This window comes from Staurois parvus, unplaced genomic scaffold (genome assembly GCF_062004578.1).
Source record: "Staurois parvus isolate SC_StPar_1 unplaced genomic scaffold, SC_StPar_1.0 ptg000081l, whole genome shotgun sequence".
Classification (NCBI taxonomy): Eukaryota; Metazoa; Chordata; class Amphibia; order Anura; family Ranidae; genus Staurois; species Staurois parvus.
In genome coordinates, this window is record NW_028317877.1 from 6975513 (window position 1) to 6999847 (window position 24335).

The following is a 24335-nucleotide window of genomic DNA, read 5'->3' on the forward strand; positions in this document are numbered from 1 at the left end:
TTTAACCCCACCTGTGCCATCAGATCTATTCACCTATCTGGCTAAGCCATGCCAATAGCCATTCCATGTCCAATTAAATTACCTTAGTAGCCAGCAAAGGGTCAACAGATGTAAAAGACTCTAATGTACAGTTAAAAAACCTTATTTTTACACAGACTTTTTAGTAACAGCTATATGCTAACTATATTATAACCAGATATAGTATGTAAGCTTACCTCACTGGAGCCACTCATATTGGGTGGAATCTGTGTCCCAGAGCCAGACTGGCTACTATTGGTATCAAAAATCTAGAAAGAAACAAAGAAACAGATAGGAAACATGCAGCTTAAAGTGGAAGTAGAGTTCACTTTAGAACTTGTAACTACATGTTAGCCTATTATAAGGCTTACCTGCAGGTACAGTGAACATCTCCTAGACTTGCATTGTGTAAAGATATTCACATAACATGTAGCCGGTGACGTCACCTGTGCATGCGCTCTGAAGGGACAGCATATCGTTCCGTAGCTGAAGGCACTGTGCTGTGCAAAGCTCCGTGCTGTAGTTGAAGACTCCCGCGCGCATGCATGGGAGTGACTTCATCACGGCACTGGTCATTCAAATTGCTGGAGCCTGGGACCCCAAAAGGAAGACCGGGTGAAGATGGCAGCTCAATGACAGCGCTGCGCTGGAGGGCTCCATGTAAAGGTAAGTCTGTCATAATGTAGTGGTATGCAGTGCATACTACTACATTATGACCTAAACCTGCAGGGGCCCATTGATTTCTTTTTCTTGCAGTTTACTACCTCTTTAACATTGACAATATAACATACATTTAAAAAGTAAACTATGAAAAGAGACATCCAAATATTTCTGCACATGTTTAATTTAAAAACAAAGTGAATTACATAATTTTTGTAGAATTAAAAACTGGCATATTTTGCCTTTGGTGTGCCGTACCTGAGTTACCGAAGGTCTCTTTTCTTTCCCCTTCCTTGCCAGGGTATCAATCCCTTTAAGAGATGAAAATAAACTCTTCTTAATCTGCACTTTTTGTGAAAGAGAAAATGTCCTTTTCCTCAGGGCAGATTCATCCCGAGAGCAGATCTAAATAGTAAAGGAGAATGTTTAATTTCATTCAAACCCCCATATTTAACACTGTCAAAAGCTCACTGCTAAAACACATCTTTGTTTTTGTACACAATTCATTTAGATCAGTGGTCTCCAAACTGCGAATGTGCCCCTTGGCAAACGTTTCTTCAGCCCTTGGGACACTATTCCGCCCACTGATATGAGGCACTATTCCTCCCACTGACACCAACGATGGGGCACTATTCCTTCTCCTGACATCAATGACGGGGTACTACTCATCCCACTAACATCTATAATGGGGCACTATTCATTCCACTGACACCAATGATGGGGCACTATTCCTTCTCCTGACATCAATGATGGGGTACTATTCATTCCACTGACACCAAAGATGGGGCACTATTCCTTCTCCTGACATCAATGATGGGGTACTATTCATCCCACTAACATCTATGATGGAGCACTATTCATTCCACTGACACCAACGATGGGGCACTATTCCTTCTCCTGACATCAATGATGGGGTACTATTCATCCCACTAACATCTATGATGGGGCACTATTCATTTCACTGACACCAACGATGGGGCACTATTCCTTCTCCTGACATCAATGACAGGGTACTATTCATCTCACTAACATCTATAATGGGGCACTATTCATTCCACTGACACCAATGATGGGGCACTATTCCTTCTCATGACATCAATGATGGGGTACCATTCATCCCATTAACATCTATGATGGGGCACTATTCATTCCACTGACACCAATGATAGGGCATTAATATTTCCCCTAATACTAAAGATGGGACATTGTTCACTCCCACTGACATCAGGGCATTTTCTACTCCCACTGGCCACGGTCCGGCCCCACAGTAAACTGGCCCTCTGTTTAGAAAGTTTGGAGACAACTGATTTAGATGATGACAACAACACATTGACACATAATGGCATTTACTTGTTCTAGGCCGGTCACTTGAATTTAATTAGCTGGCACTGTGTTTCTTTCAATCAAGTCTTGAAATTTACACAGCTCTTCCACATAGCAAATTCTCATCTGGTAGATCAACAAACCTGATTTTTTTTCCACTTCCTTTTAAATAAAACTTTTGGGTCTTGTCCCACCCTGAGCCAGTGAAAAAATAAAAAAAGGAGTAGCAGCAGACAGATTTGCTTATCTTTCTGTCACACTGCGTTTTCCTCCTATCAGCATGCTCTTTTTAAGCACATGCACACTGCAGCCTTGAATGAATATTTATACTGGTTCTTCTTTGCTCTACTCTGAACTCTGCAGCATGGTGGACTGTAAAGGATGATACCGTGTCAAATGAAGGTACACTGTTGGCATTTAAAAATAAATGTAATTATGTGTTTATGATTGAATACAGAGCTGTAGTAACCGATTCCAGTTCAGTGACGTACCGGGCTGCTTTTACCCCTGGTTCACATATATGGCCCACGGGTCAGCATTCCTCAGTGGGGGTGGTGCAGCTGCACAGATTTTCGTGCGGATCAGCAGCCCCAGCACCCGCACATATGTGAACCTAGCCTAACTGGACTCTCCCGTGCAATCAGGGAGCCCGTTAAGGATGTGAGCAGTGGCAACCGGTTCCTAAGACACAGTGAGAGGAACTGATGTTGTTACTCCCACTGTGTGACATCAGAAACCAGAAGCGATGAATATTTCTTGTCTTATGTAAACAAGCCATTTCCAGCTTGAACAAATATCTAATCAAAACTATATTGTTTTGATCAGATGCTTTGGAAGCCAGAGAAGAGATATGGGGTCTAATAGGCCCCAGATTTCTCCATAAAGAGGACCTGTCATGGCCCATGCTATCACAAATGATATTGTTCATCCCTTCTGATAGCAAAAAAATAATAAAATAAAGACGCACTGTACATTTTTGTTTCCCTGTGCACACGCAAATGTGATTGCAACATAGGTCCCGTACGCATACGTAAACAGTGATCTCAACACACATGTGAGATATCTCCATGAACATCAGTGAGGGAAATCATTTTAGTGCCAGACCTCCTCTGCAACTCTAAACTAGTAACCTGTAAAGACTTTTAAATCATTGCCTATAGAGGTTTTAAGGTACTGTAGTTTGGCACAATTCCACAGCTTTAAAGTGTTTCATGTTTTGTATCTATTTACTCGCCGTAACATCATCTTTTATACTTTACCAAACAATTGGGTATTATATTGTGTTTTTGTACTTTAAAATTCATTAACGTGTATTTTCTACAAAAAAAATGTGTGTTTGAAAAATCGCTGCACAAATACAGTGTGACATAAAAATATGCAACACCCATTTTATTCCCTAGGTCCTCTGCTTAAAAAATATATAATGTTTGAGGGTTCTAAGTAGTTTTCTAGAAAAAAAAAAAGAGACTAAAAGTAGTTAATTTGTGTCTTTTATACTTTATCTGTACAGAGATCAGCTTTGAATCGAATCATATGTTTGCCCAGCAAACAATGTATCAACTCTATTCCTGCATGGAGACAGACATGTTCCATTGGTGTATAGTTATTCGCAACCACAACTGATGTAAAGTATAATCTATTCCCTACACTTCTACTTTTAGCTCAATGACCTTACGTCTTGCTCATTTATTGACTACCTCCCTGTAAGGGCTCTCTGACCTATTCTCTCACTTTTTTTCTTGTGGATATCCTGCTTTTTTCCACTCCAAGAACCACTCAACCATTATTCTTATTTTACTTTGTACAGATCTACCAAAATGAACCATTTTCTTGAAAATGTCAATGATCACAGTCTGTAATATTGTTACAATATTACAAAAATATTGTGAAATGTCAGTACGGAAACGTGCTGGTAAAAACCTTAAAGTTGAACTAAACTCACTCATTCCATATTACTGTTTTTAATCCTTATGCAGCTAACCTTAGTAAATAGATAGGAAGGTAAATTACATCTACTTGTTTTAAACTTTTTTTTTTCTTTCTTCAGTTGCTTCCTGGATTCTGGTCTAGGCCAACATGTCATAAAACCCTATATAGGGAGTGTTTTCTTTCATATAACACTATATGGGGGGGAGGAGGGTCTTTCTCAGCTAAGCACAGCCTCCTGCCTGCAGGCCTGAGCTAAGAGAAGATGGTTTCCAGGAAGTAAATGCTACATCATCTGCCCTTACTCAAGATGGCCACAGCTAGAAATGCTAGGGGGGTATTCTTCATAGTGATTTCTCAACAAAATAAAGCATGGAGACATGGGTGGATGAATGGGTGAATTTGTTTTGCATATTAAAAATGAATTAAACAATGTTTTCAGTTTGTAGTGCGTAGATACATTTACGGTGTAACTTACTGTATCCTTAACAGAGCAGGAACAGTTGAAAAAAAACAATATTTGGGTAAGGAAATCTGCACATTAAAGCAGAACTAAACCCTCCTATCCCTTACAGCCAAGAAAGCTGCCATCTTAGCCTCTGTTTGATCTGTAGTTGCCATGGGGCTGCCCATATGATCAGCTATGACACAATCCATATGATAGCTTGACATTTCGATTGAGCGCTAACATAAGCACATTAGTAACACTCAATGTCAGGAATGCCCTGACTGTAACTGTTTTGAGAAACCTAAGTTAGATCTGTTTAGTTCTGCTCTATGCATCCAGTCATGTGAATGTGGAATTTGGGACTTTTTAATTCCTCCGCCTATGATAGGATGTTTTAGATGAGCACTGCTTTACCTTGAATACACCTCACCTCACTATAATAAATCAGTCTATTAGTATATGAAGAATATCTACAGCCATGAACAATGATGCTTGACTTGCAAAAAGCTAGCTAAACCTACTTTAACCTTTTCACTGCTAGGTAAATACATTGTACAGACCTGACAGTGGGGGGGGGGGGGGTTACACACAATCTGATAGTTACAGCCACTGGGATTGTATCTAAAACAGACTGGCAGACTCCTGCCTGTCAGATGGACGCAGTCAGGCGGCTGCACTGATGCTCAATTGTTTCCACACAACCCAGGTGGATGGAAAGGAGGACACACGTCTGCTCTCCTGCCCTTCTTCCTGTGACCTGAAAAGCGGCGTGTATGGCATCACTTTTGGGTCACCTATCACTTTTCCCAGCTAACACAGCCAAGAAACAATGCGATCTGCACTGCAATACATCCAGTGGAGCCCAGAACAGACATGCAGGGCCTTTTGGACCCTGCATGTCTCATTAAAGAGAACCTGTCACCAAAAAATTATCACATAGGGGACTTTTTGCCCCGTTATGTAAAAAAAAAAAGTCACGCAAAAAAAAATAAATGTTTTTTTTGCAAAAAAATAAAGTTACACCCAAGTACATAAAATCTCTCCCAAATATTTTTGAGACCCTGTCCCCACATATATCCATGTAAATGCATGCGTCAGGGGCACCTACTCGTGAAAACGTTGACTGTGATACACATGTTATACATCGCCGTGCACACCGGAGTGACAGCAATAATTCTAGCACAAGACCTTCTCCATAACACTAAATTAATGATCTACAGGCAGCTTTTGAAGTGTTATATAAAAAAGAGAGGAAGGCACCTCTAAATGCAGTATTGACAGGTGGAACATTCAGCCGTCCAGCAGAAAACTCTGTCTATAGGATCAGGAAGTAGAGCCCAGGATGTGCCTGTGCATCAAAATGAGGCTTGGAGAGCAGAGTTTGCTGCTGGACGGCTGGATGTTCCACCTGGATCTTATTACACCACATGATGAGTCTTTCTAACTATGTATCATGTAAGTGCAATTTATCTATTGTTTATTAATAAATTGTCAATACTGCACTTAGAGGCGCCTTCCTTACTTTTTTATGTTACTGCATTACAGCCTTGCTTCCACTCTAAGAAGAGCTGCCTCGGTGTTACTGCTCCCATCCATCCATCCCTGATATCCATCTGGCACCCTTATCCTGCAGCTACAGAGGTTGGGCTCTAACAAGCGCGCCCTATATAATATATAGCTTTTGAAGTGTTGCCTATAGAAAATATAGGGTACTGAAGTTTTTCACGGGCACACACAAATTTAAGGTTTGACATGTTGGGTATCTTTTTACTCGGTGCAACTTTATCTCTTATATTGTACAAAAATGTTTAGTAATTTGTTTGCCATAAAATTAATTTGTGTGGTTTTAACTGAGATCTGCAGTAATATCTTTGGCTTACAATATTGGAACTGCCACTATTTTGTTCTCTAGGGTGTCTGCTTTCAGTGTTTGGATGTTTTGTGTAATCTTCAGGCCTAAAATGATTTTAAAGGTGTGCACAAAATGCAAATCGGCTCTGGCAGTAAAAGGGTTAATCAATATTGTTTTCCTCAGATTTCATGTGTTCTTGCTTGATATAGAGATATATTTTTTTCTAGCTGTGTTGAAATCACTAGCACTGGACAAATGACACCAAATGTATCCAGTTATCTTAGGCCTTTACACTGCAGAAACAACCACAGTGGCTGAACCTGTTCCTGGACTTGGGCTGCAAATCTATTTGTATGCTTGGCAAGCAATGTACTCTATGTGAGGGCTACCAATCTATAAGTGATATGGGAGCACTGCGGGATACAGTGGGATGATGGCACCATGCTGGGCTTTGTAATTACATTATTCACCACAAAGCCTGCTGGCTCTTACATATCAATATATACTGTATATCTAAAAAGTAATAAGCATTTATCTACTATTCACCATAATATGTTCTCATTTTTAAAAGGATAATTATTTGCTATAAAACTTATTTTGCATCATTATTATTTTGCAATACTAGTCAGATTTCCAACTGTTTTAAGTACCCAGTTGTAATGGTTTTACAGATATTAGGTATAACCTTTTTGTAAACACAACTTACCAATGCATGGAAAGAAGAGACAGAGAAGATACCAAGCCTCCCTAGTGCCAGCTTGGATGGCCGCCCTGCGGCTGCTAATAGGCTTTTTGGGTTTGGCAATTCCCCTCCTTGCAGGCTTGCTAAATAGCAGCGCATACGAAAGAGATCCATGTTAAACTTTTCCAGGTTCTGTTCCCACTGCTGAATCTGCAAAAATAAATGACAAATACTACATTTCAAAAGTGAAATGCTAAACAAGTGAAAGCTTTGAATAAGAAAACATGCTTTCCAGTAAACACATTAGATATGACAAAGTCAGAAAATGTTTTCAGTCTACCCTAATCTGAGCTCAGTCTAGTCCCTGGTAGTGTATATCCATGCACCTCTATGAAGGAGCAATATTTGCAATGTTCTTGCTGAAACATGTACCATGTAATTTCCTTTTTCCTATTGCTTCATCACTGCATTCAAATTTCTAAATAAAGTTTGAATCTAACTGGTGGCCAAGAGAGCCTTCTAACTGCTTGCAGGGTTACTTATATTGTAAGCTCCAACGAGCAGGGCCCTCTGTTTCCTCTTGTACCAAATTGTATTGTAACTGGAATGTCTACCTTCATTTTGTAAAGCGCTGCGTAAACTATTGGTGCTATATACCGGTAAATCCTGTATAATAATAATAAAATACACCAGGTATGTAAGATACGGAAAATAATGATTGTTCTATCACCACTAGATGGTGTGTCTCAGGATCACCAGATTACAGGCAGAAGGCAATGGAATATATTGTTGCAATACAGCAAGGCCTGAAAAAAATTAACTACCCAGTGAAAAGGATATTCATGTTTAATTTTGACTAGAGTGTGTATGTCATATTCAGTTTTCTGAAGTAATTTTGTAAATAACAAATGATTTTACAAAAAGATCTAGCAACCATAAATATTTGATTGACATAAAGCAAACTGTGCATAAAAATAAATTCTGCATATAATATCAGATAAATAAGGTGACGGTAACATCAGGAAAAGCACTAAGTCTTCAACTTTACATTGGAACCAAGATATAAAAACTTATGTAAAAGAAAGTTTAAATGCTGTCAAATTCAAAGGTTCCAGTGCAAGTTAGAAAATGCAATAGTCGACACAATTATTTTACTATAGTTTTTTTTAGGTCAAATATGTCTTTATTCATATTTTATAAAGTACAAAGCATGATGTTAATTGACACAAAATAGAATAATAAGAGGAAGGAAGGGGGGAAGGGTAGAAGCACCTGATACAGGTATATAACCTACACCAGGTTATGCTTACTATAGGATGTTAATGAATAGTAACTTGTTCCCAGGGGAATACAGAAAACAGGCGGGGTGAAAAGACAAATGGGAGGCACAGTATGTGCCAAAAGCTGTAAGGCAAGGGTGTCAAACTGGTGGCCCTCCAGCTGTTTGAGGAACTACAAGTCTCATTATGCCTCTGCCTTTGGGAGTCATGCTTGTAACTGTCAATCTTGCAATGCCTCATTGGACCTGTAGCTTGAAAATTGCTGGAGGGCTGCCAGTTTGACACCCATGCTGTAAGGGCACCAAGCACTGGTTCTACCACTGATTTTGTCAGATGCTACTCCATAGACACTGGGGGGGGGGGTTACTAAAAGGGGTGCACTCCAGAGGTACTCAATCCTTTTCCAGAGGTACTCACAATTTATCCTGCACCCCTAAGTTCCAAGTAACAGTTCTCGCCAAGCCCTCCTTAACAATGCATAAAACAATCCTGGTTTCTTAGCACCCTACACAAATCTTATGAAGATCTAACAATTTTTTTATCAACGTGTTTTAGATCTAAAAATAGGAAGCATTTGGAAATAAAATAAAAGCAAAATTAACCTTTAACTGAAAAGTATAATTTGACCAAAAGTCCCCCTTAAGTTCACAAAAAAATTAATCATTAAGGGCTAATTCAGACTTTTGTGTTGCAGTAAAACACATGGGGGGAGATTTACTAAAACTGGAGCACTCAGAATCTGGTGCATCTGTGTGTGCATGCTAGCCAATCAGCTTCTAACTTCAGCTTGTTCAATTAAGATTGGCAATATAACCTGAAAGCTGATTAGTTTCTATGCCGAGCTGCACCAGATTTTGCACTCTCCAGTTTTAGTAGATAACCGCCTAAGTTGGTAAGAATCTCTGTCCCTTCTACAATTTCCAAGGCCAAGAGACTTGAGCTCAACCTGTCAAGAGAAAGTGTCTCAAATGCCTTTTTTTATCTTGGATAAGGACCCAGGCATCATTGACAGAAGAGCCACCTTTGAGGAAGCCATGACACTGAAGAAGCACATACTTTTGTAGGCAGAGAAAAATGTTTCCCCAAAAAGAGGTAAGTGGGCGACATTCCTACCAAATACAGTGTGTATATTGTATAAATGTCCTGATCCTTGGAACATCTTCAGCAAGGTTTTTTACTAGCTTTATGAGCTGTATCCATAAATATCAAATGTTAGGCATCAATGTAGTTATCACAAGGCTGTCCAGTTCACATTTGCAACACTACTGAAATTATGCAAAGGATAAAAAAGAATGTTTGATAAAATGTGACCATGAAATCATACATTTGTCTTCAAACGTATTCTATATTCAGGTGGCCGCCAGAGGAGAGGAACTGCAAGGGAACATTTATCTGTTTATTTTCTCACATCCATGCCTCAACAAGCGTACACTGTGCAAAATGACCTATATTAATTATTCACCAAAATGGTTACACATCATTTAAGGGCTTCTAAAATGAAATCATATTCCTACCTAGAAAAAGCTTTAAAGCACAGTGCACACTGATACTGTCGTACCGTGCATACACATACAATAAAATAAAATACATTGGCACTAATGAGATTGTTGTCTGATTAGGCTCTAGTTTGCATATAATTACTGTACATACAGGATTTACAGCCACAGCATTCAACATCAACTCAGATTTGGTAAAAGGGTGACTGTCCTATAGGGATGTTGTTGCTTGCGCATATTGCATTTTTCAATAACTGTATTTTTATGTTTTTGAGTATCACATCTAACACAACAACATAAGGGAAATAAACAACACATCGTGAAGAGGGAAAGACAGATCCTGTCATTGTCATTATTTTCTTCAGTATAAACTGTACGGATTCATAATGTTATGTTTAACGTGAACCTGAACTCAAAAAATGAGGATTTGCTACATTGTGGGGGCATTTAAAATGTAAAAGTGTTACTAAACCCATAACAGTAAAATCAGTCTGTATATGCAGTAAGGCATGCTTGTTACACTTAGTATGGAACCTAAGGGGTAAATCCTCTGCATTGTGTAGAAAGGCTGTTTCATCCTGACTTCTCTGATCCTACCTTTCTTCCAGTGCCCCCCTCTTATCTGCTGATAAGACATATTGTGTGGAGTCGCTCTGCACATGCTCAGTTTGGTTTGTATTGTTGAGAGGTTTGTTTTTTTTTCTTGGGAGAGTGCATGTGATCAGAACAGGGCCATAAGCACAGAGGTCAGGAGTTCTGCATCCTCCTAGAGCAGAATGAAAACCCTTTCTACAAGCTTTAAAATGTGCTCTGCTGGATACTGATAGAAGTCACAGGACTGCTCTAACTGCTGATGAGAAAAGGTATTTAGCAGTTTATATTTACTCCCACTGTGCACTGAGTCACTCTGACCATGCTCAGTTTGGTGTGTATTGCTAGAGTGGTTATGTTTTTCTTGGGAGAGTGCATGTGATCAACACTGTCCAGACAGAGGTCAGGGGTTCTGCATCCTCCTAGAGCAAAATGAAAACTACTTCTACAAGCTTTAACATGTGCTCTGCTGGACACTAATATAAGTCACAAGACTGCTCTAACAGCTGATGAGAAAAGGTATTTAGCAGTGTATATTTACTAAAATAATTGCACTGCCATGTTCTGTGTACTGTGGGAGACCAGATATAGTGAATGCAGGGTCCTGGGTTTAGTAACATATTAATTGTGCCTAAGCAGAACCTTGAACCTTTATCTTGAATTCCTTTTGAGAAATTACAGTGCGTTTCCTGATATGTAAGGGTACCTAGGCACTTCCGTGCCTACAGTCTCATAGGTGTATATCTGCAGTATGACATCTAAGGGTAGCCATACACGAAGCAATTTCTGCTTGATCTATGTATGAGCGGTTGCAAACAAGAGATGCATCATCATCAAATATTAATGGTACAATACATACAGTATGGTATAGATTAAAATACAATCAATTAGAGAATACCTACTAAGAACGAACATTTAATCATTCTGTATCATTATAAGTCCCTGGTGCCCAACCTGTGGTCTGACGGCCCTTTGGTATGTGATATGCAGTCCCGGACCTCAGCGGTGTGCAGTGGGAACATTGATTACGGTAATAGCATTGATCTCTACTAGCCTCATGTAACATATTCCCAGCCAAAAATATAGAATTTCCATAAACTCTTACCCTCATTTCCTCTATTAAGTCTCACAGTCCTCTCAAGCAATACATATATTGAGCATTATATGGGGCCCTTTGGTGATGTCAGGGATCGCATTTGAGGCATCCTTTAGCTCTTAAGTTGACAACCATTGCTACAGGTCGCATGAAACACTTGCAGATATTCGTCAGATCATAAACAACAATCTTGCCAGCATTGAAACCAATCAAAAGCTCAATACATGGATCAAATTGAGGTCCTCTGGTTTACATTTTTTAAATTGTTTATTTATAAGTTTTATCAAGAAGTATACAGTTGTGATCAATCTCAGAAGTAAAATGTACACAGTACTGCACAGAGGTGAGGTATTCCTGAATACAACATACAGTCAATGGTCAATCTATATGACATCATAAGGATCATCCAGTGTATGTTTCAGTGTATTACATATAACCAACTTTCAACAGACAGAGAGGTTTTCTAAGATGTATATCCAGCTATACCATGTAAAGGTACGTAAAAACTCCGGAGAAACGTCCAGGCTGGACGATTGATACACTATGTGCATGGTTCAAAGGATAAAAAAAGCATGTAAAAGGTAGAAAAAAAAAAAAGAGGAAATAAACAGGAGTATCACCCCATGGAGGGCAGTCATTTGAAATTATGGGAAAGCGAAGTGAGATGGGCAAAGAAGGTAAGGGGGTGGAGGTAGGAGTATGTGTGTGTTCTGGATTCCTTACAATATAACAGTGTAACTACTTAAAGTGTTGCTAAATCCATACCAGTAAAATCTGTCCGTATATGCAGTAAAGCATGCTTGTAATACTCACTGTGGAACCTAAGGGGTTAATCTTTCACATTGTGTAAAAAGGCCATTTGATTCTGTCTTCTCTGATCCTCCCCTTCTTCCACAGTCCCCAATCCATCTGCTGAGAGTACAGAACTCTAGGAGTCACTCTGCACATGTTCAGTTTGGTGTGTATTGCTAGAGAGTTTCTTTTTTTTTTTGGGGGGGGGGGTGCATGCGATCGGCACAGGGTCAATCAGTGCTGTCCACACAGGGGGTCAAGGGTCATGCAGCCTCATAGGACTGTTAGAGGAGAATGAAAACTCCTCCTACAAGATTAAGCAGTTTTCAGCTGGACACTGATAGATGTCACAAGACTGCTAATGAGAAAAGGCATTCAGCAGTTTTTATTTACTAAAATAATTGCAATGCCATGTTCTGTGTACTGTGGGAGACCAGATATAGTGAATGCAGGGTCCTGGATTTAGTAACTCTTAAAGCACCTTTCCCCCTCGGGAATGGGTATGTAATGCCTGAGAGAACAGGATGTCTTGGTATTCAGACGAGCAAGTAAAAGCAGTCCAGAAAAAACAAGTCTTAGGGCAACGTTCTTAATTTGGATGGCTGAGGCTATAAGTGTTTCCATCTGGTAAATCTCATTTATCTTAGACAACCACAGACTTATCGGTGGTGAAGTAGTTTGTTTCCAGTACAGCAGTATGCATGCCTTCACTGCGTTCAGCAAATGCAGCAAAAGAAAGAGTTTATAGAGTTTCAAGGACACGGGGGGCAAGTAAAGGACGAAGGCAGCCTCTACTGGCAAATGGACATCTGTCAAATTGAAAATTCACTGCCTAACTTGCGTCCAAAATTCAAGGATTCCCCTACAAGACTAAGAAACATGGAGCATAGTGCTTATCTCCTCTTAACATCTCCAGCAGAACAGAGAGCTCAGTGGAAACCGTCTATGTAAGGTCAAGGGGACCCTATACCACCTGGTTCAAATTTTATAACCCATCTCTTGTATTTTACTTGAAAAAAAGGCCTCGTGAGTCATCGTGATAATCCTTTTCTTTGTTGGTCAATGAAGGTGGTTTGTAGGTCAGTTTCCCATTTGTTGAGGTATTTCTGAAAGGGTGAATTAAGGGGATGGATCAAAATGGGATAAGACTGGGAGAGGATATACAATTATCTTTTAATTCAACCATTTTAGTTGCATTGAATGATCAACTGAACAATCACATCAATCATTTTGTGGTCACTTTTGTCTGACTTCTATTCTCTAGAGATTTAGAGTGAAATTTGGAGATGTCATTACTGTGCAGCTCACTGTTCTCCTTGCTGGAGGCTCTGATATAAGGGAAGAAAAACCCAGCCTTTACCATGGTGATGACCTCCAAGAGACATATTGCGGAACAAGGTGTGGCAAGTCAGTTGCAGGGAATCCACAGACAATGCTGGCGTCTGGTCCTTTGCCCTCTGCCTATCTTTTTTTGGACACCGTTTCCAGAGGTCAATTCCCCTTTAATCAGATAAGACCATTTTAAACTGGTGCTATATAACTGTTCTCATCCCCAGAGTCTTTACAAAACTGCAGCCAGTTTCAGCAGCAGTGGCAGGTTCCAGAGGGATTCTGTTCTACAACCTTGGTTGTCAGTAAATCTGGAGTCGGATGCTAATCCCAAATCAATCAAATCTAACATTTTGGTTGGTTAAACATGGTCTCTGTGATGTCATTGCTAACATCATAAAATCTTAATAATTTCATTTCTGGTATCTTCGGGGGTTTCTTGAAAGCTCCTACTCCATCATTATAGGTGATCTAATACTGCAGAGGTCGACTTGTGTACCATCAGCCTGTTGGGTTTTTCCCAAATGATCATTGCTACCAGATATAGTTGGCAACACTGATCACTGTATTCTAACAGTGAGGAAGTCTCCCCGCTGTCAAAATACGTAGGCACAGCGGGAGGGATTCCCCCATCCAAAATGAATGTGTGGATGGGGAAAGTGAGGCGTTTACTTTCGTTCAACCCACTTGTTTAAGGAAAAAAATGTATAATATATGGGCTGCCTTAGGGGTATACTCCTTAAGCAGTGGGTAAGTCATTCACCAAATATTAATTGCAGGTGAATCTTCCTGGTGATGTGTTTTAAATGACAGAGATTGATTCACTGCCAGTGAATGTCGCATTTACTATTTTATAAGATTGCCCATTAGTGATTTTTCTGCTCAAGGAACAAAAATGTCAAAAAGTAAATAATCTTGAGGATAAACAAGATGCCTATTTCCTGAGAAACAGCATGTCGAAAAGTACTACAGAAAACCTGCATCTCAGATCTCAGAGTTCTATTTATCAGTTTGATTTTAATCCTGTCAGAGATGTACCGAAAGTGGATATATGCACTGCATGGCATAATCACAAAATGTTGTGACAGCATGCATGGAGTATTATATAAGTAATAAGCACTAGGAGTTTCTGAAATCAAGACTTGCCTTATTGAATATTAAAGCTTTAATCCCTACAATCAGGTCTAAAAAGCTTAAGTTAATAACAAATAATTTCCAAGCCTGACGATAATTATCCTGAGCCATCAACACAAACTATCACAGCGTCCTACATTTAGTAGTCTGGAAACAATCGATGCCACTCAATCAATGCCAGATGTTCCTTTGAAGCATTTCCTGATCGGTCCCCACAATCCTTTAATCTATAGTAAATAGCACGTGTTTTACCTTGTTTTAACTTTTAAAACAAATTAAGTTATCCTGACAATTCCAGCATTTGTGTCTAATCACTGCTAATCAAGGGTGGTAATTATTAAATGTGCAAGCCAACCAAGGAAAAACGTACCAACCAAGAAGCACAGAGAGCCCTGGATAACCTTTGCTAAGCACTGTGCTTGCAGACACAAACCGGTCAGTTATTGGTATAATGCTGGTTAATACCAGCAGACAGACAGCAGGATAAGTAGCTCAATATCTTGTGAGACCGTCTTCACATTTCAGGTCCATATGTCACTACATTTTTAGTGCTCAGTTGAATGAAAAGTAGAAATTGCCAAGTATTATACTTGAAGATGCAGGTCTCTAAAGAGAATGTGCCATAGGAATTTTAACAACTATTTTTTTAAGGAACTTCATTCTTTTTCTTGAATTTTTTCCACCCCCTCCTATCTTTTATGCTGACTTGTGGTCAATAAATACAGGGTGAGCACAACAACACTCCTTGATTTAAAATAGTTATAAGATTAAAACATATTGGCCTACGTTTACAAATATAATACACGATGTAAGGCGAGCGCAGAATGTATAAAGCTGCTAGCACAAATTTGGCAGAGGTAACAAGACCCACAAAACTTAATACAAATAAAAGTACGGTGCTAAATATTAAAACTCCAATTCAATCATAAAGTGCTTAAGGGAATATAGTACGTATACACTATCAATGTGATCTGAAGCTGATAAATACACATATACCTCACCAAGTCTATCATACATCAAATAATATATAATAAATAATAAAATGTCCGTGTCACTACAAGTCTCAGCAGACCTTGTGTGATAAATACAAATTGTCCGTGGTACGACAAATCACAGCAATGCCAAAGTAATATAAATATAGGTGCTTCTTCATTTAGTGAAGATATCTGTGGTACTACAAGGTGCAGCAATACCAAGTGGGATATTCAAAAAGCGCTCATGATCCAAAGTGGGAAGCCACCACCACCTCTTATGGGTGTGCACTCACTAGAACGCCACTGGTATAGTAGCGTTTGTACTGATCCTTGTGGGGGTTCTCAGAAAGCCATAAGCAGGGACCGAACGTCTCCAGGAAAAGGTGCTAACAGGAACCAACAAAGGATCCTCCTGCTTCTCTGAACCAGTGTGTGGACTTCTCCAGGAAAAGGGGCTAACAGGAATCAACAAGGGATCCTCCTGCTTCTCTGCACCAGTGTGTGGACTTCTCCAGGAAAAGGGACTAACAGGAACCAACAAGGGATCTTCCTGCTTCTCTGCACCAGTGTGTGGACTTCTCCAGGAAAAGGGGCTAACAGGAACCAACAAAGGATCCTCTTGCTTCTCTGCACCAGTGTGTGGACTTCTCCAGGAAAAAGGGCTAACAGGAACCAACAAGGGATCTTCCTGCTTCTCTGCACCAGTGTGTGGACTTCTCCAGGAAAAGGGGCTAACAGGAACCAACAAAGGATCTTCCTGCTTCTCTGCACCAGTGTGTGGACTTCTCCAGGAAAAGGGGCTAACAGGAACCAACAAAGGATCTTCCTGCTTCTCTGCACCAGTGTGTGGACTTCTCCAGGAAAAGGGACTAACAGGAACCAACAAAGGATCTTCCTGCTTCTCTGCACCAGTGTGTGGACTTCTCCAGGAAAAGGGGCCAACAGGAACCAACAAAGGATCCTCCTGCTTTTCTACACCAGTGTGTTTTGAACACACTGGTGCAGAGAAGCAGGAGGATCCTTTGTTGGTTCCTGTAAGCCCCTTTTCCTGGAGAAGTCCGGTTCCTGCTTATGGCTTTCTGAGAACCCCCACAAGGATCAGCACAAATGCTACTATACCAGTGGCCTTCTGGTGAGTGCAAACCCATAAGAGGTGGTGGATTCCCACTTTGAATCATGAGTGCTTTTTGAATATCCCACTTGGTATTGCTGCACCTTGTAGTACCACGGATTTCTTCACTAGATGAAGAAGCACCTATATTTATATCACCTTGGGATTCCTGTGATTTGTAGTACCACGGACGATTTGTATTTATCACACAAGTTTTGCTGAGACTTGTAGTGACACAGACATTTTATTATTTATTATATATTATTTGATGTATAATAGACTTAGTGAGGTATATGTGTATTTATCAGGTTCATATCACATTGATACTGTATGCGCACTATATTCACTTAAGCGCTTTATAATTGATTTGGAGTTTAAATATTTAGCGCTGCACTTTTATTTGTATTCATATTTACAAATAAAGTGACCGCAGATACATTAACTCAAACAATTTATTTTTTTCTCCTGCATAATCTCCATGCACGCCTCCCACTGCCAGAGGGCAGTGAAATCCAACATGGTGCTCACCCCACAGCAATGTGGCTGGTGTGTGTTGGACTTTGCTGAAACAAACAGTGCTGTGACCTTGCAGTATGTTTTCAAATGCAAATTTAATGTGAATCTGCCTACTAACAAGTCTGTTTTGAAGTGGTACAACAATTTAATTGAGAAAGGATGCATCTGTGATCAGAGAGAGGGACTTTCAGGCTGACCATCTGTGACCAAGTTGTTAATTGTGTTAAAGAAGGCTTTTTGCATAGCCCCAAGAAATCAATGCGCAGAGTCAGCCGAGCGTTACACATCCTGCAAAGCATGGTAAGCAAGACCTTATGCAAACATTTGCAGTTTCATCCTTAGGAGCTGCAATTGGTCCATAAGTTACACCTGCAATACAATGAAATGCGACTTGAATTTAGCAGGAATCTCCAGGTGTTAATGGAAAATGATGATAACCTGCTGTCAAACATCAGTTTCAGTAATGAGGCAACCTTCCACTTAAGTGGAAAGGTCAACAGGCACAATGTGAGGATATGAGGGAGTGAGAATCCGCATGCCACCCTGGAGGTTGAACGTAACTCTCCAAAAATGAATGTGTTTTCTGCCGTATCAGAGTGGACTGTGTATGGCTCTTTTATCTGTGAGGGATAAACTGTTACTGGCCAAAGTTACCAACTGATACCACATGGAACTTTATGAGTTGATGCAACTGTAGCCACCAATGTGTAAGAATATTCCGATAAAGTTATATTCTATAGCTGTTAGAAATAAAGGACTGTTTTTGTGCTCACCCTGTATATTCACACACCAAGAAACTCCAATGTGGATCTGTGGTGATCTGATGTGTTGTTGTTGCATAACCAGTTCTGTGCGGCCATCTTCCTTTCTTCAGCATCAGGAGTCGGCAGTCTCTTCCTGGTTCTCTTAGCCAGCCTCCTGATTACTCAATGGAAAGGCCTAACTCTTTCAGTGCTGTGTGGGCTGTGCCTGATTCTTCCTCCAGTACATGCCCCAGTTGATACCTCATGGGATATCTGATGAGGATGTCCCAGGAGGCTGCAGGAGTGTGGTGCCATCATTCTCCTCTAGGCGAGAATGAAGGCGGGTGGCAGGGGAGGACAATACAACAAAATAAAAGGTAAATGAACAAAAAAAAGTGCACTTTTAGGTTAAGGGGGGGAAAGAATACTGTGATATAGAGAAGGCACGTTGTTGCCATGTTACAGTGAAGGAAATAAGTATTTGATCCCCTGCTGATTTTGAATGTTTGTCCACTCACAAAGAAATGATCAGTCTAAAAATCGAATGGTAGGTGTATTGTAACACTGAGAGAAAGAATATCAACAAAAAAATCAAAAGAAATGCATGTCTAACAAATTATGCACTGATTTACATGTTCATGAGGGAAATAAATATTTGATCCCCTTCACAAAACATGACTTAGTACTTGGTGGCAAATCCCTTGTTGGAAATCACAGAGGTCAGACATTTCCTGTAGTTGGCCACCAGGTTTGCACACATCTCAGCAGGGATTTTGGCCCACTCCTCTTGGCAGATCCTCTCCAAGTCATTAAGATTTGGTGGCTGACGTTTGGCAACTCAAACTTTCAGCTCCCTCCATAGATTTTCAGTCGGATTAAGGTCTGGAAACTGGCTAGCCCACTCCAGGACCTTAATGTGCTTCTTCTTGAGCCACTCCTTTTTTGCCTTGGCCGTGTGTTTTGGGTCATTGTCATGCTGGAACACCCATCCACAACCCATTTTCAATGCCCTGACTGAGGGAAGAAGGTTCTCACCCAAGATTTGACAGTTCATTGCCCCGTCCATCGTCCCTTTGATGCAGTGCAGTTGTCCTGTCCCCTTTGCAGAAAAACACCCCCAAAGCAGAATGTTTCCACCACCATGTTTGACAGTTGGGATGGTGTTCTTGGGGTCATAGGCAGCATTCCTCCTCCTCCAAACATGGCGAGTTGAGTTGATGCCAAAGAGCTCGATTTTGGCCTCATCTGACCACAACACTTTCAACCAGTCCTCCTCTGCATCATTCAGATGTTCAGTGGCAAACGTCAGACGGGCCTGGACATGTCCTTTCTTGAGCAGAGGGACCTTGCAGGCACTGCAGGATTTCAATCCTTGTCAGCGTAGTATGTTACCAATTGTTTTCTTGGTGACTGTGGTCCCAGCTGCCTGGAGATCATTGACAAGATCCTCACGTATAGTTCTGGAATGATTCCTCGCTGTTCTCATGATCATTGACATCCACAAGGTGAGATCTTGCATGGTGCACCAGACCTAGGGAGACTGACAGTTGTTTTGTGTTTCTTCCATTTGCGTATGATTGCACCAACTGTTGTCACCTTCTCACCAAGCTGCTTGGTGATAGTTTGGTAGACCAGTCCAGCCTTGTGTAGGTCTACAATTTTGTTCCTGACATCCTTGGACAGCTCTTTGGTCTTTGCCATGGTGTAGAGTTTGGAATCTGATTGATTGCTCCTGTGGACACAGGTAACAAAATGAGATTAGCAGCATTCCCTTTAAGAGACTGCTTCTAATCTTAGCTTGTTACCTGTATGTAAGACATCTGGTAGCCAGATATCCTGCTGAATGATAGGGGATCAAATACTTATTTCCCTCATGAACATGCAAATCAGCGCATAATTTGTTAGACATGCATTTCTTTTGAATTTTTTGTTGATATTCTGTCTCCCAGTGTTACAATACACCTACCATTCGATTTTTAGACTGATCATTTCTTTGTGAGTGGACAAACATTCAAAATCAGCAGGAGATCAAATACTTATTTCCTTCACTGTAACATGGCAACAACGTGCCCTCTCTATATCACAGTATTCCTTCCCCCCCTTAACCTAAAAGTGCATCAAATAAGGGAATCAAATGGGATCAAATACTTATATCCTTTTTTGTAATTGTCTTAACCATAATATAAAGCTGACCATACACAGTTTTTATCATTTAGCCAGTGAGCTAAATGCAAAAATAACAGATTCCTCCATTCATACAAATGAGGTGTATGAAGGCATGCACCCCAGTGGAATTGTCGCTGTCAGAATACACCAATCAGCGGCTGCAGATACTGATCAATAGAAAATTTTCAAGCATGTCCCTTCAACTGAAGTCCATTACATAATTGACTTCTGTTGAGCCGGATAGCCCAAGTACTGTCTATACTGATTGAAATTCAGGTGGCGGCATGGAAGAATTTCGATCATTGTATGGCCAACTTAATTTACTCCTTTATTTTACCCGGGTGATCCTGCTAGTACACTTACTGTCCTAGAGTGACAATACTCAATCACTACATATAAGTAATTCATGTGTTTCTGCATGCATGTTTTATTGTTGAAAATCACCACGTGATTAACTCACCATCTTATCAGCTTAGGAGAGGACTACAAAACACTGCCCCCTCTCTTCTTCTCCATATCATAGTTAGGAGGTAGTCCACAAAGATAGTTTGGAACATTTGTAACAGACAACAGTTAACAGAGGCAGACATGACAGAAAGTTTTGAGCCCACAATATTTCTGGCAGGACCAGCAGATAAAGTACTCATACATGACTCGTTTTCTCTTGTACAGCCCCCAGGCTGGACAGAGAAAATCAACTGGTCCCCCATCCACTCTGAAAGGAAAAAGCCACTGCTCGGTCAGCAATTTCCAGTCCAGCTCAGTCGCTTTTTAGATCAACTTTTCTGGAGCCAGGTGGTGCTTGCAAGGCCACCCATGGCTTGAATTTCAGCCCATTTGGGAGGAATCATCCAGAATTCGAACCATCTATTCTAAGCCATACTCTTTTTCACTTATCAAACAGATGTAAAAATGATTTCAATTAGATATTTAACAGACCAAAAATGAAAAAAAAAGAGGAAAATCCTTCTTTTCCATTTAAGCTGAACTCCACCGTTGTTGAAAAAAAAAAGTCGTCTCTATGTCATTTAAGCATTATACATTTTTTAGTAATCATTGTCACAATATACTTGTCTTCTCAATTATACAAACATTTTGCCTCTGAGAACTCCTTGCGGTTTGTCTTTTGTTTAATCCTATTACTCGTCAGTAACATATTGTCTGCTATCTACGGCTTAACGCCAATTCCTATACTAATACCAGTCATTAGTCGTCTCCCGATATTATACTGAGGGGACCTTGTTCTCCTCTCCCACTTCCACTCTTCTCCCTCCATTGCCTCTTTTGTATTATATGTTCTCCTGGAGCTGAGATTGTACATAAAAATTCAAATGTTAAGCAATATTTAAGGTTAATTTTTCTGTTGTGTGAGGTCCAAGGCTTAATTGTCTGTTTGTTCTTTGTCAAATGTCTCATATATCTATAATAAAAAAGAATGAATTTGAAATAAAACTGCTGAAAAAAGCAATAAGCCATTGACATGAGACAGTTTCCATGGTGACAAGGCCATAACATATGAATTTTCGTCATTTTTAGATAAATCATAGCTGGCTGTAGATTGAAACGAAAAAAGATTTTTTTCTTCTTATGACATGACATTTCAAAATGGCGTGTGTGGTAGTTATCTATGTTATATACATTTTTTTAACAAAAGTAGATTTTTTTATTTTTTTTTAAATCTTTATTTTTATTTTGACACAAGAATTCCATAACGAAGAGCAATATACACAGCCATTATAGAAAGAGTGATAAGAGGAAGTTAAGCATGTATACAACCACAGACTATAATGAAAGCCTTTGAGGGACAGACAATCTATCCAGAGAACTAGTCTCAGAAACAGGTCCCCCAAGCTACTTCTCCCATTCCCTAATATAAAACGGGATAGCCTTGGACTCTTCCTCCAAATGCAATCCATTGGAAGATAAATTGTAGTTTAATTAGCTCATCCCTCTGAATACACAGGCTTTCAAATGGAGAAATAGAGCCACCTGATCTAAGCTAGCCACCTGATCTAAGCTGGCCTCCTAGACTTCTAAAAAAGCCAGAGTTGGGAATTCTTCCAAGTATCCAACTGTGAATGACACCACTCTCTACAAAATTCCTTCAGATACCAGCACACACTCTCCAAGCATCAGCAGGGAATTTGAAAAAGGCCCTCCAACTAATGAAAAATGCCAGCTGTACTAGGGGCAAACATTGGGAAATCCCCGCAAGGGCAGCAGAGGGGAGGGGAAAGGAGCCAAACATTGTTTAGGGAATCTTGCAACTTAAGTGTGTTGAATGAGGGAAGGTAGATTTTGCTAAAGAAGTTTAGGGAGTCACAGGGGTGGGGTTATTTACAAAAGCTGGAGGGTGCAAAATTAGATGCCTAGAAACCAAACAGCTTCCAAGTTTTATTGCCAAAGCCTAATTGAACAAGCTGAGGTTAGAAGCTGATTGGCTACAATGCACAGCTGCACTAGATTCTGTGTGAACTAGTTTTAGCAAATCTACCCTGGTGTGTGGCAGATTGAGATTGGCCAACACCTTTTCCAGAGGTACTCACAATTTATCCTGCACCCCTAAGTTCCAAGTAACAGTTCTCGCCAAGCCCTCCTTAACAATGCATAAAACAATCCTGGTTTCTTAGCACCCTACACAAATCTTATGAAGATCTAACAAATTATTTTCAACATGTGTTTTGGGTCTAAAAATAGGAAGCATCTGGAAATAAAAATAAAAGCAAAATTAACCTTTAACTGAAAAGTATAATATGACCAAAATTCCCTATTAAGTTCACAAAAAATAATCATTAAGGGCTAATTCAGACTGTTGTATTGCAGTAAAATACATGGGGGGGGGGAGATTTACTAAAACTGGAGCACTCAGAATCTGGTGCATCTGTGTGTGCATGCTAGCCAATCAGCTTCTAACTTCAGCTTGATCAATTAAGCTTTGGCAATACAACCTGGAAGCTGACTGGTTTCTATGCAGAGCTGCATCAGATTTTGCATTCTCCATTTTTAGTAAATAACCCACTAGGTTTACCGAAATGAACTTTAATGCACAAAGGCAAGTGGACTGCGGTCCCATTCATTTTAAATGGCACTATACTGCACCTTGCCACTGAACCACAGTACGCATGCATTTTATGGCACTACATGAACTTTGAAGATCTGCATTGAGGTGTGCGGTGTTAAAAAATAAATGTTTCAGTTCCTTTAAAACCTGCATTGTGGTGCATTGGTCTCACATTCAAAACATGAAAGTTGCAAATTTTTATGACTTTTTACCTTGCTGGCCATTCAGCACACTCAACAGAACTTGACTACTATTCATATTTTGAAAACTATTACAATACTAGATGAATTCCAGGCATCAATTGAACCAATCAGCAATTTTGCAATTCAGCAAGCTCTGCAATCGCACTCAATTCCCAAATCAATTAAAAAATGTCAATGAATTTACTTTAATCTGACTTCTTTGCCTGTCACTGTAGCCATGACCTAAAGAAGACCTTAGAGAGAGCTAGATCTAGTTTCTAATAAATAACAAGGCTTTCTAATACACACAATTGCCATCAAACACAAATGCTCCTGTGCTTGGGGATGGACTCGATGCAGGCTACAACCACATTAAGAATGTCCTGGAACATGCACACCTTGCTGCTCTCAAATAGACCGGGGGAATCCAAATATACTGAATGAGGAAAGAACAAACAGAGGGCCCACAGTCCTAGTGCATTACCATAAAAAAAGTGTTTAAAAGGGCTCTGAGGAAGAGGCAAGTCCTTGAAACGCGTCAGACAATTGGATGTCTACACTCCCTATTGCGGACTGTTACTCAGCGCGGTGTTGACCCAGCTGTTCTTTTATGATGTGCCTTGACTTTATTGTCGTTTGTGAGTACAACACCTACTTTATTTCTTATTAAACACTTTTTTTATGATAATGCACTAGGCCTGTGCGCTCTCTGTTTGTTCTTTCCTCACACAATTGCCATCAACATGGGAAAGCCTTGTCACTGTTGCCAGAAACTAAAGAGAACCTAAGGCAATACCCAAAGGAATGATTGGCAAAAAAAAAAAGTACTATAAAGGTAGACTGCGCTCCATGTATTTATTTCAAGGATAAATTTGCCACATGTGTTTTGCTGTCTTTCATTCTGCTGGCGGTGACAGATCCACACATAACCATCAGGGCTATCTATGGCTCGAAA

General features: G+C 40.1%; 1 protein-coding gene across 4 annotated transcripts in view; it reads right to left on the reverse strand.

Annotated features, from left to right (window-relative positions):
* The window catches only part of TIAM2 (TIAM Rac1 associated GEF 2), a 386278-nt gene that overhangs the window by 167641 nt on the left and 194302 nt on the right, over positions 1-24335 (reverse strand). For all 4 annotated transcript variants that reach the window (XM_089669764.1, XM_089669762.1, XM_089669765.1 and 1 more), the window contains 3 exons: positions 6934-7119; positions 937-1083; positions 216-287 (listed from right to left, as the gene is read on the reverse strand). In XM_089669764.1, coding sequence (XP_089525890.1) covers positions 216-287; positions 937-1083; positions 6934-7119 — 405 coding nt within the window. The remainder of the gene's footprint in view (positions 1-215; positions 288-936; positions 1084-6933; positions 7120-24335) is intronic.